This window comes from Accipiter gentilis, chromosome 9 (assembly GCF_929443795.1).
Source record: "Accipiter gentilis chromosome 9, bAccGen1.1, whole genome shotgun sequence".
In the NCBI taxonomy this organism is placed as follows: domain Eukaryota; kingdom Metazoa; phylum Chordata; class Aves; order Accipitriformes; family Accipitridae; genus Astur; species Astur gentilis.
The window spans coordinates 41,380,927-41,400,542 of record NC_064888.1 but is presented as its reverse complement, the minus strand read 5'-3'; the positions used below and the strand labels follow the sequence as shown (position 1 = coordinate 41,400,542).

General features: G+C 39.0%; 1 protein-coding gene across 3 annotated transcripts in view; it reads right to left on the bottom strand.

Moving 5' to 3' along the window:
- Positions 1–19,616, bottom strand: part of DOCK1 (dedicator of cytokinesis 1) — a 315,989-nt gene that overhangs the window by 31,211 nt on the left and 265,162 nt on the right. For all 3 annotated transcript variants that reach the window (XM_049809511.1, XM_049809513.1, XM_049809514.1), the window contains exons 39-46: positions 16,475–16,564; positions 13,799–13,903; positions 10,075–10,216; positions 9,796–9,874; positions 9,429–9,513; positions 7,707–7,793; positions 3,997–4,173; positions 3,038–3,121 (exon numbers count right to left, since the gene is read on the bottom strand). In XM_049809511.1, the coding sequence (XP_049665468.1) occupies positions 3,038–3,121; positions 3,997–4,173; positions 7,707–7,793; positions 9,429–9,513; positions 9,796–9,874; positions 10,075–10,216; positions 13,799–13,903; positions 16,475–16,564 (849 nt within the window). The remainder of the gene's footprint in view (positions 1–3,037; positions 3,122–3,996; positions 4,174–7,706; positions 7,794–9,428; positions 9,514–9,795; positions 9,875–10,074; positions 10,217–13,798; positions 13,904–16,474; positions 16,565–19,616) is intronic.

Below are 19,616 nucleotides of genomic sequence, written 5' to 3'. Positions count from 1 at the left end.
TAATAAACTTCCCGTGGCTTTGCTACAGAACTTCTGTGAGATTTCAGAGTCAGGATATTTGGTCTCCCTGTCCAAGACCACTTAATCCTTTAAACATTTATCACGTACAGAAAGCAGGTACCATCGGAATGTTTTACCTTCTTCTACTAACTTCAAAACTCTTCCTACGTCTCCTTTCCAGGCATTGAAACAGGGAAATCTGGTGACGAGCGACACTGAATTTTAAACCTATACGAGTCTTTGTCAGATGCGGCGAGAGAGGCAGATTTTTGCCACATTCACGATATTACCAATTCATTTGGCTCTGGAGCATTGGGTGGGTTTGCTTACGGCTCTATTTCAAAAGACCCTACAGGGCGTCCTCACCTTTGGAGGGGTGAATGAAAAAATAAAAGTAATGTAAGGAGCTGAGCTAGAAACAAATGAGCTGAATGAGAGAGGAAACCACCTCAAGATAGTGCTTACTTCAGAACTCTAATCTTTCTCGATTTTATAAAGTTCCACTGCAACTTAAATTATTCCCTGATTTTTAGGTTGTTTTTTTTTTTTTTTTTTTTTTTTTTAAAGATCTTGATCTGCTTGGCTGAAAAGAGTGAAAAAGCCACATAGATTTGAATTATTAAAATTAATCTTAAATCTTAAAAGATAATCTTTCATGATAATGGTATCATAAAATACGACTGTAAAAACTTAGTTTGGTATGCTACAATTCTTTCAGCTATGTAGAAGTAGCACAAGATTTTTATGTGACATACTAGTTTTGGCATGCTGTAAATACATTAACTAAATGCAGAGTGACTAACATCATCGATCATTCATTTCATTACCGTAATTTCAATCAATCATTTCATTATCTTCATGTTAAAATAAAAGATCAGCTTGAAATGATGTAGTTGCCTGGAAACATTTTTTTCTCAGTTGGAAAATCACTAAGATGGACAAAACCGAACACTGCTTTACTAATATTTATCTGAAAAAATAATAAACAGAAAAAAACGTATACTTAAGAGTTCACAGGAATTATAAAAGGATAATATCCTGAAGAGCGTGAATTCCATAGCACAATGGAGAAACAGGTAAGGGGATAGAAAAAAATTTAAATTTAACTAGTCAGCTGATAATATGATTGTCAGGCTCCTATTTCATATACCCAGACTGATTTATACAGCATAAAGAAAACCTCCGTGTGATTACAGACCTCCAAGCCCCACATTACTGAAAAATGAAACCTCATTTTTGCTTTCAATCACTGTCAAGTCCGTGATGAATTCAGACCACTGCCTGACTTGGGAAAGTTTCCGTCCCGAGTCCCTCTCCTGACACCAGCCGACAGCTCCCACCCCGCTCCCGTCTACTTACGCTGCCTCTGTTCTGCAAACTGAAAGAACTGGAGAGGAGGTTCAAAGTCTTAGGATACGCTAAATGTATATGAAACGTCTCAGGTAGTTTATAAGCCCCGACTGCCACCGTGAAATGGCCAGCCCTTTTAGTGAAAAGAATTTTCAGATATAAAACCAGGTTTTGATCTCTTTTCTCTATTTTTCTGGTTCCTACTGTATTGGAACTACAATACTGATGGGAAATTCTGTATTTCAAACCACTGAATAATTAAAATACAATGTGATTAGCTGCCATACATATTTTCAAACAGTAATATTATTTTAATAATCAAATGCTACCAAAGTGAATCTTTGCTGAGGAAAAGGGTGTTTGTAATTAATTTGAAGTATCGCTATCAGAGGCAAAGACAGAGAGCTGACATGAAGTTAGTCTTCTGGGATCAAATTATTTTCCTCTGTAAAACTTAAAGCTCCTAAAACCTAATATTCTGTAAAAGTTTACAAGAAAATAAATAAATAAATACATAAATTTTTTTTGCAGACCAAAAGGTTTTTTATTCAGTGATAGCTTTATGGTCTTCAGAGGATTTTCTTTTTTTTTTTTTTTTTTTTTTTTTGAATTCTGTATCTTTGGTTCTGCTACCTCTGAGGTTGAAACCTATAGAAATGTAAATTATTCCCTTTATTATAAAGACAAAATTGAATATAAAAAGGCAATGATGTACTTTCTTCTGTGGGGAAAAAAGCTTCCAATCATATTGGTGGTTTTTTTAGTTATCATAAAATTACCTTGAGACCACTGGAAAATGGCTGGTATATGACTATGGAACAAAATTGGAATTGTTTCTTGTTTGTTCTGAAAAATATCCTTTGGTACACGTAAATGCAGTTCTTCATGCAAGAGGGCTCCTGCTTTGTTTCAGGCACAGGGCTGGAAACCTGGGTTCCATTCCCAGTTCAAGAAATATAACCTGTGTGATCTTACATTTAAATGATTTCTGCTTTAACACGTCATCATAAAAACACCACGTAAATTCATATGATTTATGAATCAGTAATGGTTTTGTACATCTTAAGTTATATAGCAAATGAAGCAAGGGTTTCACAACGTCTAGATGAATTTACTAAATATTTTGCATGCAAGTTATTTTTGCAACTCTCACATTTAATATTCTGTGCTAACAGGTACTGTAGGTATACATAGAAAGTTTAATAAATGGAAAATACATTGTTTGAAGAAAGAAGTGAACATGTGAAGAAATCCTGTCCCAGTGGATGCAAGCGGGAGGAGGGATTCAGGGTTAGGCATTTCATCTTACTGTCTGAGAAAAATTTCTGAAATCAGCCTTAGAAAATTAAAATGCAAAACTAAATTGCCAGTAATACCAATAAGTATTATTATAAAATATTTTCTCACTTGATATAGGTGGGATATTTTTGCTGTATTACGGTTAAAAAAAAAAAAAAAGAAAAAAGAAAAAAAAGAGGTTCATCATGTTTGTTCCTTGCAGGTTTATCAAATGACAAATGATGTCAGATTTGAAAAGATGAACTTTAGCTCAAGTTCCAAGACAGTTTTAAATGGCAAAGAAGCGTACACAGGGTGAACGGTTTAATGTCTGAATCTTCTCAGAAGTGACACTAAACTGCCTTTGTACAGCAGTTGGCCCTGACCAACCTGACTTAAAATCTTTTACCTGCCAAGCAATCAGGTCCTTTAGTTTTTCAATCTTGTCATGATCTTCTGGATGCTCGTGCATATATTTTTCATTAAAAAAAGCCTAGTGAAGAGAGAGAAATGAGCCATTACTTCAGACAATGAATCAACACCTTCTACCACGGAAGAATTACCAACAGCAAAGATAAATGAATCGACCCCAAAGTTCTGCAAAACAGCAGTAATAGCTAGAAATACAAAGTGAAAATCTAGGAATGAGATAGAGGATTTAACCATGTTTTAAGATTAAGACAGGAGAACACAAATGGACGGATACAGCAACATGTCCATCAGCACGGACCTTCTCCTTTTATGTCACAAAATACATATTGTTCGTATACGCTAGCTTAATATGATTAATACTGGCAAACACAAATACTAGATGTCGTGTTTACAGTTTTCCAGTGTTAATATCATACCCATATAACTTTAAAAGCTAATGTTGTAAGCATGCAGTTAAGATTACTTAGACATACTTGCAACTGAGTCGTATCTCAGAAGCCTCTACCATTTGACTGATCCTTTAAAAACTCAAGCATTTGAAAGCAAAGGAGAGAACCGCAGTGGGTTACTTTGGTCACTGAAGTTCTCCCAGAAATTCCTGCTTCAGCGCCGATGTCCAAGCGCACGAGAGCGAGCACACACTGGGACTGCCGTCGGTCCCAGTGTCCAACTCTCGTAAGCGATTGCCCACCGCGTCCCCACGTAAGTACTCCTGCTGCTAAACACACCAACTCTTCCTTCCAATGTAGGAAGGCAAAAAACGTACCCAGAAATATCAGAAAGACATTAAAACCGGTAACTTTTTAGCAATGTTCTACAAAACACATAGGAGGGGAGACTCGCATAGTGTTTATGTACGAGCACACACGTCCTTGCAGCATTCCAGGAGAGTCCAGGCTCAAAGAGGTGAAGCAGGACAGATAATTTTGACGTTACCTTCTCATAGTTTGTGAACCCTCCCATGACGGCAGGATCCACGATGCCGTTAAGCAGCATCGAGAGAGGGTTAATGGGTAGATTCGGATCATTTAAATGCTGCTGAACCATATTATTGATCTTATCGTTTGTTAGCTGCATGGTTTCTATTGCGTTTTCCAGTGGACTGATTTCAACCTAAAATAGAAACAAAAGGAAGTTTTAACGAAGGAGCAGAGTTTTTAACCTGCCACAGAACTGGCTGTCCACCAAACCACCGCGACTGGAAACTTTTCAGGAATTTCAGAACAAAAGATATTTTAACCAGTAGTTAACAGAAAGGGTGGTTCCAGGCATTTAGATACTTGGTATCCATATACTGCAGTAACTGATAGGGGATAATCGATATCAGTGGAGAGAGTTAAATGCATTTCGCCACTGTACGACAGATTACATCTCAGCACAACATTCAGAAAGGCTCTGACAGGAATCACGCAAGGTTTTTGGAGGATTATGGAGAACATCAGAGATTACGAGTCGGTGAGTTTTAGCAGTACAAAGAAGATCCAGCTTAATGTAATAGTAAGAAAGAAATGATAACTTAACATGGATTTTCTGATGGAAAATGTAATCCTAAGCAGCTCAAAACCCAAGAAGATATTTTTGCAGTGATTATTTTGGTGCATTTCCAAGGAAATTGAGTTTAATATGTTGAAGAGATGACTTCTAAGCTATCTGCTGTACTTTTTCCCACAAGGTCACATTTTCTTCATCTGAACGTCAATAACTGAAGGAAGAAATTTTCCTTCTCGTTCTCGCATAGCCTGGACTTCAGTGAAGACAGCTCCTCAGATGTCTTCATGGGGTGAATTAGCTCTTATACGGTACAAAAAGTGCTTTATTTTAATTGACTGATCTCTAACTATTATTTACGACCAGATACTGTGTCTTTCAGAAGGAGAGTTGCTCATGTTGAAAAAACAGTATTAAGATATTTACAATATTGCTAGAATATGTACATTTGGTGAATGGGCTAAAGATTACTAACTTGCAGCAACTCAGAGTGCAGACAGTCCTCCCTGGAAGACATAGCCTACTTACATTAAAAAAATGATGTGGTAGGAATAGAAAAGGAAGGTTAATTGAGGCCTGTGAGGAAAATGCAAGTGTACATTTGATTACACCCTAATTTCCATAAATGCTACACAAACAAAGAAGCACTTCTACCTGGCTATCAGTTGCTTACCATGTTTCTGAGAACCACTTATAATCAGATCTCTTTAGTTGTTACTCTTACACCTGCCATCTGATGACATCAAGGATGTTTTAATTAGCATTTTGAGAAGTCTGCCTGGCGAAATTACTGGGGAAGGCAGGTAACGAGCCTGGTGTTTCTGCTGCGGCTGTGGAGCAGACCAGGCTCGGACAGGCAGACGACGGCTGCTGCTCAGAGCTGAATGTGCTACGAGTGAAATTTGGACTGGCAAAGTAAGACCATATTCACCATCTGATTCGGCAAGAGCTCTTGGGAACATCATATGCTAAATTTAGGATTCTGTCATTTGTATTAATGGGCTTCTAACTATGCAATAATTTGTTGATGAACCATTGCTTTTAAAGCTCTTGAATATCTACAGAAATTAGCACTCATTGAGCCGACAGACATCTTTTTTGACTTTTCTGTATCAGCAATCATGGCTTGCTTTCTCATTCTCCTTTCTTTTACTACTCTCATAATCCTCCCTCTAATTTTTTAAAAGCAGATGGAGAATTGCAGTTCCCATCCTACTACTATGAACTGTGCTTTGGAACTTACTGAAGGCTATTTATTAGAAATATCTATACTCGTAAATTATGAGCCTTGCTCCAACTAGCTTGCTAACTCTGGACACCACACAATCTATTCAGGGCAAACAGAAAAGACATACTCCTGGTACATTTGCAACACTAAAAAATTAAACATCAAAAGAAAACAGAGATTAGTATTTGTACTTTTTAAAACCAAGTGCAATTCAAAATCCGTTTCTAAGTCACTCAGCAAACCTTTCCCCTACACCAACTTGTGTCCAGCTAAATCAAATCAGATACAGAATAATGAATGCGTATAACAGACTCCTTGCAGATAATGAACAGATTGAAAAGGTTTAGGTAAAAGTCATCAGAGGGAATTTCAAAAGCAAATAGATTTAAGGAAATTATGCATGTTCCTATGGGTTATGTAACATAACACACCACATTTATTAAATTACTCCGTTTTCTCTCCGCGCTGATTTGATAGGATCTCACCTCTTCCTTTAAGGATATTCTAGTTCCATCAATAAAATATGAAATGCGCAAAGCTACTTTAATTCATCGTGTTTAGTAAAGCGTCAATAATATCTGTATCCATAATCAAAATTTAGCATTACAGGGACGTAAACCTTGCGATCGTGCTCCCAGCATTTTAGTCGACAGGAATCTTGAAGAAAGTCAATACCAATTTTGTAGTAACTATGTCAGAGCTAGGCCAAAAGTTATCCGTTGCCGTCTTCCCACATATTATTAAGTTCCATTCTGGTATCATTTTTCAGCTATGCGACTGATATAATCCTTACTTACAAAAAGCTTATAGAAAGCGCTCTCCCAGGATTTATGCACATTTCCATGACAAGCATAGCGTTAAAGGTGCGTGTATACAAATTGCCTGCATAAAGCAGCCTGTCAGGCTGTGCTCTTAACTCGTAAGGAAAAGTGACTTTCATCAGATCTGCCAGGCTTTATAAACAACACTTTTTGCAATCATGAAGATAAATACAATCTTCTCTATCAGGATAATATTGAAAATACAAAATTCATTAAAAATTCAATGTGTTTTATTCAGCTGCCTATTACTGTCAAACATCACATTCATATTCTGTTACTATAGATACCATAGTAATTTTCTGCATTACTTCTGTTCATCTAAATACAACTGTCCAACATAACCTCAATGGAGCAATGAAAAAGGTTTTAATTAATCATATGCAAATTGTTCTTTTTCTTTAAAAATAAGCCTCACGAGAGATTTAAAAAGTGCAGTAACAATGTTTTTATTGCTACTTAAAAATTACAGCTGTGTAAGAATAATCTAATCTTAAAGGCGTTTAATGGATATGTCTTATCTAAACAGTCTAAATGGTAGAACAGAGAAATGCATAATTTGGAGTTACTCCATGAGGTTGCTAGGGTATATTTTAGCTAACTATGGAAAAAACCCCCAAACAATCTTTAAGCACAAACGGTAAGTAGAGAAGAAATGCTGACACATACAATGCGTTCGATTTATGGTATATCTTGAATAAATTACAACCAGACTACCAAAATCCTCTTTTCCAAAATTCAGACTAGTTTCGCATTGATGTCGCAGGGTTCCCCTACACCACCGCGGGTCCCCCGTCATTTTAGGCACACGGTTTACGCCACAGGCTGTAACGGCTCGTCTGCTGAAAGCCAGAAATAAGAAGTACTTCAAGGACTTGACCGGACCTTGCCCTAAAGGCCTGGAAGATCAGCCCACATTTTCTTCTCTCAGGAGGGGAAAAGCATTACTTGGGTCACCCTCAGTCAATAATCAGCACCCTCTGCAAGCAAATTTCCACATTGATTGCTTGTTCACCGGACCGAAGCACAGTCATACACAAATATAAATGCTCCCTGGCTGTATAAAAGCCACGTTCTTTTACGCAATCTCAATAAAGCCAAACTGATCTTACCATGAAAACTGATTTGACTTCAAACCACCTCAGAATCCCTGGTAATTTATACGCTGTCACATAGATGGTTCTCTCAATCCACATATTCTGCAAATATAACATAAACATCACGTTATCAGATTGATAGCTTTTATCTTAAGCAAAGCCTTAAAACGTTATCATCAGGAAAAGGAACCGCAGTACGACAGACATGACGAAGCCGGGGGAAATTTCAAACAGTATCTGCTTGGGCAGATGATGGACCAGCACCGATTTAAATCTGATACATGATTTAGTAGAGAACAACTGCTCTCTTGCCAAAGGAGAACACTACGTAAAAGATCCACTGGTTTTACTGGACTGTCGTTTCTCCCACGGGAGCTTTTAAGGACCATCCTCCACAAAACCACCACCTCTTGATATAGGGAAAACCAGGAGGGCAGAGGAGCGGAGGGACGGGCTCCCCGGGGAGGCTGTGCCATCCTCATCCTCGCACGTTTCAAGACTCGACGGCGAAAGCCCTGAGCAGCCGGGTCTGACCCCGGAGCCGGGGCAGGGGTTGGACCCAAGGTCCTGTCCTGGCCTGAATTTGCAATCCTGTGATTTCATCTGAGCTGTAAACTCCAATGGCTCTGCTGTAACACCTCCTCGTTGGCTTGAATTTAAGGATGCGTGATTTAACGTCTCTTCCTTCACATGTGTGTATTTGGTTCATAACTGACGTCAGAGATGTCTCTTGAGCTGATTGTGTTAGAACTGGCATATGTTGGCAGTGCATCTTATTTATTATGAGGCTTTTTTTAAAATTGCTTATTCCATCCTCCACTAACAGAAGAAGTAATTTCAAAGTGATTTAGATACACCTACATTTTTTCATCTACACTCAAAACATATTGTAAACTGTAGCACTCCAGTCTAGCATTATGCTTTTAGAAAAGAAGGGTCTCCTACCCCCTCATCTAAACCCACGTAGATTAGCAAATTAGCAATTTTTGATATAACAGCCACCAAAAGAAGCCACAGGCACTGGAAGAGTCTCTGAATGAATACCTAGTCTCAGCTGTAGGAAACCAAATACTCAGCATTTATTGGCACATTGATTAGATTAGAGCCTGCTACTACACAGAAAACCAAGTTCTACGCTCAAGAAATGATGCATTAATTTATTACTTTAATTACTACTACTACTTTACTACTAACTGCACCCACTAGAACCCCTGTGAATAAAATGGTGTCTATAAAAAAAAAAAGCAATCAACTTGATGTAACCTGTTGTAAATGTTTTGATGAATACAAGCTGTGCTCAAAGGGAGTTTTACTGACCATTAGATGAAACATATGGTTTAGTTAAAGAAAAAAAAAAAAAAAAAAGGAGAGAAAAGAAACAAAAAAGGTATTACTGCAAAAAGCTTTTTAGATGCCTGACTGGAATCTTCATGGCAAGACAAGTTTTGGCAAGAGACATCTATTTTTTCAGGTATAGCCACCTTAAACTTCCTTCTCAAAACAGCTGTTTTTTAACAAAATAAACACAGCTTTGTCCATTTTTTCTATTGGTATAAACTAGAACACGATAAATTGGTTTAACTGAATTTCTATAAAAAATAATCACTTTGAAACCTAGGATTTATTTTTCAACAACCAAAACATAATGAATGGTTCAGATTCTCAAAATGGAGGGGAATAAACAAGGAAACCCCCAAAGTACTCTATTTTCTTTCTTTTTTTTTTTTTTTTTTTTACCGCAAATTCATTGTCTGGGTTTTTCTCTCCTTTTCGAACAGGGCGTGAATACTCAAACCGTTGGACTTCATTCACCCTATAGAAACTGAAAAAAGGGAAAAGCACAATCAAAATCAAACAGTCTGTTTAGGAATTGCTGCTAAACTCCAGTCCTAGAAAAAGAGTTTCTGCATAAATATAAACAGCTTATGGGATCACCGTTCTCCAGTGGGTTGGATGGGATCTCTGCTGATATTAAGAATACCCATGAAATGCCCTCACAATTACTACCCTCCTTGGCTGTGTACAGATTTGTTATATGACAACAAGAATTAGTTTAAGTGTTCTAAAGGAGAGCGATAAAATTGCAAAACCAGCCCAAACTCACCTCACGATTTGTTCTGACACCGGCCTGTGAAATTTAGATGGTAGATCCAGTTTTGGCTTTACAGTAAAGCACTGAATATCTGAATTCAGGGGTTAAGAACTGAAAAGCAAATTTCAATCACGCAGAACAGGCAGCTCAACGGGAATGCAAAGAAAGGACAGAACAACAAAATTAATGTATTACACCCATAAAGGCAGAAGCGCAACAGTCTCCTGCTCGTGTTGGCCAGAAATCCTCCACCTGTGCGGCTGCAGGAGCCGCTGTACCACCTAAGGATACACTGGCCGGAGGAGTTTTTAATGTCATCGCCTGGTGGAGATGTTGTCTTCATTTTTTCCGCGTTCGGAAACTGAGTCAATAACCTCGCTTCGAAGTCTTCGCGGCGTTCATACTCCTTTCCCCGGTAAATGAAGACTTTGTTCTGGAAACAAATTAAGAGGTGAAATCCTAATACCGGTATCCTCAGTAATGAACTGGGATCTCAGAAGCATTGACTCCCATGCTGTTAAGTAAGAAATTTTACATTCCTCACGCTATGATATAATCAATAGTTTACAAATATTTTATGCCAATTCAATAAAGCACAAATGGATTTCCTTACCTCCAATTCAGTACTGAAATCACTAAGCATGCGCTTACCTTTAGGCCTATGTATAAACCACATTAAATTCAATGGGATCCAAACACATGATTTCAAGGATCTATAAAATAGATGCCCACTGAAAATGTATTAAGACAAATTATGTCCTCTATCAAATCCAAGATCTCCCTCTGTAATTCCTCTCATTCATCTTCCACAGCTAATGGTGGAACGGATGTAAATAAACAGAATTAGGCTTTTTATAAACTGACATTTATTAAAAGGTATTGACGTGAGCAAGCAAGAATAGCAGAGAAAAGTATAAACAGAAAATGAAGCCAATGTTAGGAGGAGGGTCCAAAGCCACTGACTGTTTTAGAAAGACTGATACACCCCAGACCACATTAGTCTATTAGATTTTTGCCATTATACAGTTGTCTGCACACAGCATAACTTTTAAATTAAGTATATTGTCTTTCTAAATATTGTTTTCTTCTCTTCATATTAAAGAAAATTAAGATATATTTTATACAGTCCATTTATAGACTGAACAAGCATATTAAATTCTAAGAAAAAGGTGAAAGATGGCTTGCATATTTTTAACTGATAAAATATATTAAAGTGAATTTCGATATGAATGTTACACTTGCATCTGAATATGCTTAACCTCATTACTCATCTCAGAATGAACACTTGGTGAAAAAATCATACAGCACTTGTTGGAAAAAAGGGTGTTATGACTAGGGGTAGAAAACTGGACTAGTTTACATCTGCCCAGTTGGGTTTAGTTCTGCAATGGTGCCTTTTGAAATGCACAGTAGATGAAAGAATACTCTCTATTTGGGTGGAAGAAAAGAAAGAAAAAAGGGCAGATGCCTAAGAAGTGTATATATACCTGTAATTCACAAGAAAAAATGCAACAGAAGAAAAAGCTGGTATTGAGGATTTTCTCAATCAACAAGGCACTTAATAGCTTATTTTTCAGAGCTTTTAATCACTCATTTATTACAAACTGACCAATCCACAAGGCTTTTGTAAAGCATGGTGTTTTCCTGCACTGACAAAACCCCCCATTCAGTTGTGAAGAGAAAAGCACTTCAACATTAATATAGCAGATTAACACTATTCTGCACTGCATCCCTTCGACTACTCGGTTTAACACAGAACTTCCACAGGACAACCGCCTCGTGCTCTCTGCATTTTCTGCACGTCAACCCGCGGCTGGTTCAGGGGCTGAGACAAACCGCCCCGTGCGCTCGGTCAGGATGGCTCGCCGTGCCCCTTCAGATCCCAGGGCAGCCCCTCTCCGGTTAGCAGCTCTACATCACCGGATAGTCACGATATTTCTAGAGGATAACGTGCACTCTGTTGAGAGTGACTGTACGCGTGAGAAAATCTCATGTCGACTGACAGCTACGATCCCTTTTGCAAAGTTATCAGTGACTTCATTGTACGTTCATCGTTTTGACGATTCCTGATAATCCAGTCTTCCCTATTAGAATATCATAAAATACTAACTTAATAATTTTCTAGAAAAATGGGTTGGTCAGTCTTAACAGTGACTCCTTCTTACCGGATACTAAATATTTTTTGCTTGGTAAAACTTAAGAAATTATTCATAAACATTTTACAAAAGACTTAGTAAAGCTTTTTTACTTCACGTACCACAAACATTTTTTGCTGTTTGACGCTTGATAAAAGCTATTGCACGTATGTTACTCTGCATGTACTTAGTTTTTCCGCATCGCACCTCTTTAGGGTTGGTCTTTTGATACACACGGTAGCTCGCACACCATTTGCCTCAGCTGCTAACACACAGCTTTGCCAGTTTGCTGAACTGCCTTTCACAAGCTTTGGGGCAGCTCGGGGTACCGACGATCCTGCCACCTTCCCGCACGCTCAGAATCTCTTTGGCATGAGGTGCCCAACCGTAATTTGGAGACCAAGCAGTGGGCTAACATAGGAGAGCGCTCATCTCCCCTTTTCTGTTAGAGGGTCTGCACACAATGGATGCTGCAAATGCACTCTGAGCCTGGCAGGAGCTGCCGGGGGTCAGCTTTATTCCTTTATTCCTTTCAGCTGCAAAGAACTGATCATTTATTGTACTTCTCAGGAGGCATGAATGGTACAAGCACGCCTGTAGTCCAGCATCCCAGGGTGTATGAAAAGCCACACGCATTTGCTGCTTCTTGGGATGATTCAAGAATATAATTTTTTTCACATGGGCTTTAGTTAGTTGGTGGAAAAGGAGGATTCTTCCAAACGAGCACCTGATTAATAAAAGTTTTACTTTTGGGGATTTTTTTAAAGCCTTTCCCTACTTCATTTTAATAGACCATGAAAGACCAGCTGACCACAAGTAACCTGACAAAGCCAGCTTTATCAGCGCTCACTGGATTTATCCAGTGAGACGGGCTTCAGCGTAGGCTTGGGCTTGCTCCTGGTATTTGTTATGGCATAATCTGAGAGAGGTAACATGCAATTACTCAGTTATAAACAGGAACTCATCTCCCAAATGAGTATTTCCAGGAGGAAACCTACCACAAGCCCCTGGCCTGAGACTAAATCTCTCTGAGTCTCCTGGACTCAGAGAATAATCTGAGAATAATAGTAATCATTTTACTCTTCTGTCTCTTGAAGTGCTTTAATCTGCTGTAACTCTTCCAAAGGAGAGAGTCTCTTTCCAAACTGAAAATCCTCAGCTCTTAAGACAGATACGAGCAGCACAGTTATTTCCATGCCACCAACTGCCAAGTGCCAGAGTCCAGAGAATCATGATAAAGATGCAGTTCAGATTATGTTAAATCCCACCCTTCTTTAGCCACTAATTCAACTCCATAACAATCCTGGTATCAGTGGAAAAAACCTAAAATGTTACTAGACTGATGTTACTGGCATCAACCAAGTGACCTATGTCTTAAATTGACATGTGACTCAGGAAAACCCATGATAAAAGACTGCTTTTAAAGGTATCACATACCTCTCTGATATTCAACTTCATTTTAGTGACTATGCTGGAAAGGAGACTCACATGAAAGCACGGTCACATACAAAAGGCTTCTCTACCATACTCTCATATATATAAAAATATACAAACACACCCCCCTGTCAGGCAAAAATGTCACCATTTCAGATGGTGCTGGTTATTACCCTGATTTATGGATTGGGTGGTATATCTTCATTTCTAGTGATACCCTGAAGAAGTATTGGATATGTTTGAATAAAAAGCTTCTCTACTAAAATAGAAACGGGAAAGGGAGAAAAAAAAAAGAAGTTTGTTTTATACACCTAAAACCCAACCATCAATGTGAGGTAGATTGCAGATAACACACCGACATACAATAATGTACTTTCTTCATAACCAAGGGAAATTTCCAAAGCAAGAAACCTTGCTATTATCTGTGGAAAAAGGTGGACGCTTACCCTTATAAATGTCGGAAATCCCTGGCCGTAGTATCCAACAGCAAAATAGTCTGGTTTTGGTCTTATCACTTTCACAATGTTTTCATAGAACTGGGCTTGCTTTCTCTGCAAAATAAACAGGAGGAATTTGAATGACCTAAACTTTAAGGAGATTCCTTATACTTAAGATCTAGATCTCTTTTACGTGTATCTCTAACTTAAACGTGTACATGTTTCATTCACCCCTTTTTCTTCACCTTTCTATCAGATATATGCTAATATTCTGAAATAGTAGACTCTATAGTCACTATTTTTATGCTCAACCTGCTGAACCTCACTGTTCCGTATCCAGTATCTCAATTGTGATGAAGGTCAAGAATTTGCAAGGCAGCCTGAATTCCTGGTTGTGACACTGCCAATGCCAAAACACTGGATCGATGAAGCACATACATACCGCTAAAGCCAGCTCATCTCAGTGGCGCTGACTTCTTAGTTTTCAGCTGTTACATTTCATTACAGTTTTCTACTACTTCTTTTCCATGTTTACAACTATTTATTTGTATATGGAAAGCACGCAGTTGAGAATTGCAGAAAAATGTAACTTTTGGAATAAATACGCGCATGTCAGACACCATCTGTTTTTGAAGCAGAATCCTTCTTTATCTCAACAGATGAAACAGTAACAAATGTACAGCTTCAGATGATCTGTTCATTAACTTATTTTTAGTCTATTACTTTCTGTAAGAGAACAAATTCTGATTTGGGGGGAGGTTTATTACTGCTCCCCTACGACAGATAACAGTAAATGGCAAGAAGACTACAAAGACCCAGATCTGCTGTATATTTCTCAGTTCACCTGTAGCAAAACTATTTTGTCATTTCTGAATTGTCTTAGAGTCTAATATTTAATATTGCTTGAATAAAAGAGACAATAGGGAGAACAGAAAGAAACAAAAAACTTTAAAATTTTCCTGGGGGGTGGGAGGGAAAGAGCTAGCATGCTAATGCTATTCAGCAGCAGCAATAAGAAAAGCCGATGGGGTATGCGAGACCTGACTCATATGGGAGGGTGAATTTTGATCTTTGCCTTATTAGGGAAGAATGCCCAACGCACACTGGTAGTAATTTTTGTGACATCTCTCTTAATTTCTCCTTTCTGATGAGGAGCAAGTAAATAGATGTGAGAATTGGAAGTTCTGGGTCTCCCCTCTTAGAAGAGAGAGAAACTCCATTCCCATATGCAGATGAACTATACCTGGTTTATACCACTGCCTGGAATTATGTCACTTAATGTAAACAGTGACATATTTACTGTGCAAGAGAAATGGTGAAAAATACCTAACTCGGTATTATTGGTCATCAGCTACAATACATAAAGTGCAAATTCAGACTTCTCCTCCAACACGGATACGGTATGATATGTGAAGAGTGGTTGCCTCTGTGACAAAGCTGTTCAAGTTTCCATGTGCAAGCATAAAGGAGATGGAAAATTAAAAACGAGGGACCTGGAGAGTAGCTACCCACTGGTGAGTAATCATATCTGACTCATGAGAATCATTTCTAGCTGAGGAACAATCTCTACCAGATTCCTTTTATATTGAAATGAAGAATATTCTCCATTGAACGCAGCCCTCCTGACGGTGGGCCAAGGAAGACTCTTCTGGCGTACCACAGCACCTGAGACATGCTCTGTGTACACCTCCTGCAGTATAAAGCGACGTGAAACCAGGCTCCACATTTGTTAGGCAAATCAATACAACCGGTCTGTCAGCAAAAAACAGTTAAAATGCCACAAAAGGAGGACCATCAAAAAGGGATATAAATTCAGCTCTAGAGAGCTGGAGGACAGAACCATGGACGAAACAAAGAGCATGTAAAGGAGTGAAGAAACCACAAAATTGAGAGGAGCTGTATTTACCTTTATTCTTTTCTCCCCAAGAAAGGAGATTCTGGGGAGATGGGGATGGAGATGCCTCTGGGGAGACGGCTCCTAGCCATCCTCAAACTGAGCATCGGTGTCAGCGGAGAAAGAGGGTGCAATGACACCGAATTAATGCCCAGCTCAGTCGGGCTGGGATAACGCAGATAAACAGTTCCAGGAAATTAAGGACCGTGGTGAGCGCAAAGGTAAAATGTATCAAAACCCTGAAAGTCAAAAATTTTCAGAACCAAACTGGAATCATGTCCCAACTGCTGTGAAAATGGTTGAGGAGTTAGGAGGGACACTGACAGCTGCCATTTATCTCTTTGGAGAAGAGCAGGAGAAAAAAAATGGTGCAGGCATAATGAATGGGTAACGTCAGGGCAAAAATAACTGACTCTAGACATGAATGCTTGGGGATTATTCATACCTAAAAAAAGAAACGTGAATATGGAAAGACACTTGAGAGAGAATGGGGATTTTTTCATGTTCCCATTTATATTTAAATTCCAAATTTCCTTTTATACCCCAAATAAATCAGCTTAACAGTAACCGAAATCTTTTTCTTTCAGCTAAAAAAAAATAAATAAAATACAATCTTTTTCAGGCACTCCAGTGGTAGCCAGTTAATCAACATTTGTCCAACACAGCCAAAACGGGCATCTATTTCTGCATTTTACTGTCATAAGAGAGATTTTCAATAGAATTTTAAAAGCTTAGGAATTAAATTCTGAAGAAATTGTTGCAGTGTCTATGTCATAAAAAAAAAAACCTACCAGCAGTTCACTGAGTTGTTCATAATCAAACATTTCATTTTCATACTGTTCTGCAAGTTCTTTACCCAAGGCAATGGCCTCTTCCCACATCTGTTGAAAACAAAATCACAAAACAACAACAAAAAACCTGAATTACATACCTTGGTTAAACAACAACATTGGAATAAAATAAATCTTAATAAATCACAACAAAATGCATTGTGTCACATGCCTGAAAACACTGTGCATCTGATGTGCCAAATAGTTGTGGCAGCATTACCCACATGTCTCTACTTGATGCAAATCGACTAAAATTATCAAACTGCTTCAGAAATAAAATGATTCCAGCTAGCCCAACGAGATAGCCTATAATGTGTAAACACGGCCTGCCCACAAAGAAACGCAGAACCTAGGACTTTGGCTAAATGCTGTTGATTGATTATAGTTCATAATCACCTCTCTCTCCTTCTAATATCTATAATCTGTATTAGACAGGACAGGCAATTTGCAGATATTGCTTTGAACAAATAGTCATTATATTTCCATTGGGTTTTTTTCCTCTCGTTCTTCAACCATGAAATTCAGCAGCCGTCTCAACTGACCCAAAGAAATTTAACAATATCCTTCAGCTCTTCAGAAGCCAACAATCTTAATGAGGAGCAGCAAGAATGTTTTTAAATGTGTATTTTTCATTTTTTTTCTACTCTAAAGACCCACTCAAACCCAGAAAAGATGCTTAAATTAGCACACTAGGCTACGTAAGACCAAACTTGATGATCTGCCGCTGCTGCTGAAATTTGGCTGGCATCGCTGACCTCACTTTATTTAAAAAAATGAGACTCGGAATGATTTATAAATCCATTTGGTTCGTATTACCCTTCATCTTAAATTTAAATCCCCTGTTTACACCAACTAATTCTCCTCTTGGCATCAGGCCACATGTTCCTCGTCCCGGTGAAATACCGAGATGGCTGCAGCTGCGAAGAGCAGACGGATGAAGGAGGGTTGAGGAAAAGGGCTGACCACAGGTTTCCCCATCGCTCCTCCAAGACATCCACCTTTGGGAACGAGGAGTTTGAGATGAAGCACCACAACTTCTAAAGATGGTGGGAGCTAGATTCTGGGGAGAGAGAAGGGGAATGGGGCTCCCGGGGAAGCCTTCACGTGCACAACCGATTCCTGCATCCATCACGTACAGACACCCACCCCCCCCCCCCCCCCCCAACTCATCTGCTTTAAAGCACTGCCTAAATAGGAAATATTCCCCCCGCCAAGACCCTCTGAAAACCAAAAGTCCCCCAAAACACACCAATGAAATCGCACCACTCAAAGCCCCAAATCATTGTTGGGGCTTTGTCTTTTGATCTGCAAGTTGGGATCACATTTCTTAGTGTATCAGGCAAACTTGGAAAAAAAATAAGACTTTTAGGAAAATTCCTAGTTCTAGATACTGGTTTAAAAAGTAAAAGTAAACCATCAAGGGTTCATACGACTGTCAGTATGACCGAGACCGCTGAGCACTGGCTGAGGAGTCAGGCAGGGCACAGCTGCCTGGGATTTAGTGGCACAAACACCAGACTGGGACCTAGAATATCTTTTTTTTTTTCCCCTAGGAATTGGCAATTTGGAGCCCAGCCAGGCTGAATATTCAGCACGTTTCCCCCCCCGTGTAACATGCCAATGCCAAAAAAACAAGATGTGGCTCGGGTCCCACCCGTTTGCTCTCCGTCCCTGCTCCCCCCTGGAAATGAGGAGCCAATTTTCAAGTGGAGGGCACCCGTCCTGCAAACCCAAGGATGGACTGAAAGATTGTCCTGGCAGACTGAGAGGGAAGGGATGGAAAGCAGCAGCCTGAAGAGGCAGGGAGCTGCTGATGGGAGAGGAGATGAGGAGCTGAGAAACGAAAAATAGTTACGGGAGATAGCAGGGAGAAAGGACAGAGATTTATGCTCTTGAAGTAAGGGAGCAAAGTAAAGAGAAAATATGGGCCAGAAACTACACTGGTATGACTGAGAGAGGGAAAAGGAGCTTTTTGAGTCCTGAAGAAAACAAATGGGCAGATGCTTGGGCAAACAGAAACTGAGTGGTGACCTAATTTAAGACAGAAAGGTGACGGATGTTCACAAAGGGTAGAGCCTTGTACCTACATTAACCTCTCCTTATGCCTCCATGTGATGTTTGACCTCTTCTCTTCATTTCTACAAAAACATTCATAATATTATTTATCTAGGGAAGAGGACTGGAAGGAGCACGAGTTACCTCTTGTTTGTCAAGTGCCTTTCAGATGAAAAATGCATCCGAATGCCTAATTACAATCGCTGTAATGAGGGTTCACGTCTGCAGAAAACCACAAAGCAGATTGTACACTCTGCAACACAACTTTTGCAAATGGAAGAATCTGAATGTTTTTATCGATATTATGTGTCTAATCTAGAATGATGATACGGAGCATATTTTTATTTCTAAACAAAAATTAACATGAGTTTAATAGTAAAGGCACATTTACAGAAAATGGAGTAGATTTTCACATACTGGCCTGAGTTAATTTTGACTCAGAAGAGCAATATACTACCAATTTATAGAAACTAAACTAATATTCAGTTGTTTGGTAAGTCAGCAAGTGAAACCTTTCAAAATCACTTAACCTTTCTTCATTTTGACTGCTATTTTCTTTTTAACTTCAGTCATCCGTAACTTCTTCTGCACATTCTCATTTCAAAGAAAATGGCGTTCCACAATTTTCCTTGTCCCAGTTCTCTGTTGCGTGTTCCAGATTTAACCAGTCCCTCGCCAAAACCGAAGCACTTCTACTCTCTTTTCTGTTGTGAAAATATTTATAGATGATCTCAGGCAAACAGCTTTGGAGCTGAATGAGACTGGAAATACATGAAAGTCTAAATAATTTTAGATTTGCGTCAACACTGTAAACAAACTCATTCAGTTCTTCCACTGAATCCCAGATAAGCACAGACATTTCACGAGTTTCCAAAGCACGTCTGGCAACTCAAAGCACCGCCTCGGTGTTAAGGCTGTATGCCTTTTAACGCTAATTGCACCTGATCATCAAGAGGCAAGGGATTCTGGATTAGCGGCGGGAGAGGCGAGGAAGGAAGAGCCGAGGGGGCTGAAATGCCGCGTTGGTATCGCTCAGTGCGAGTGCCCT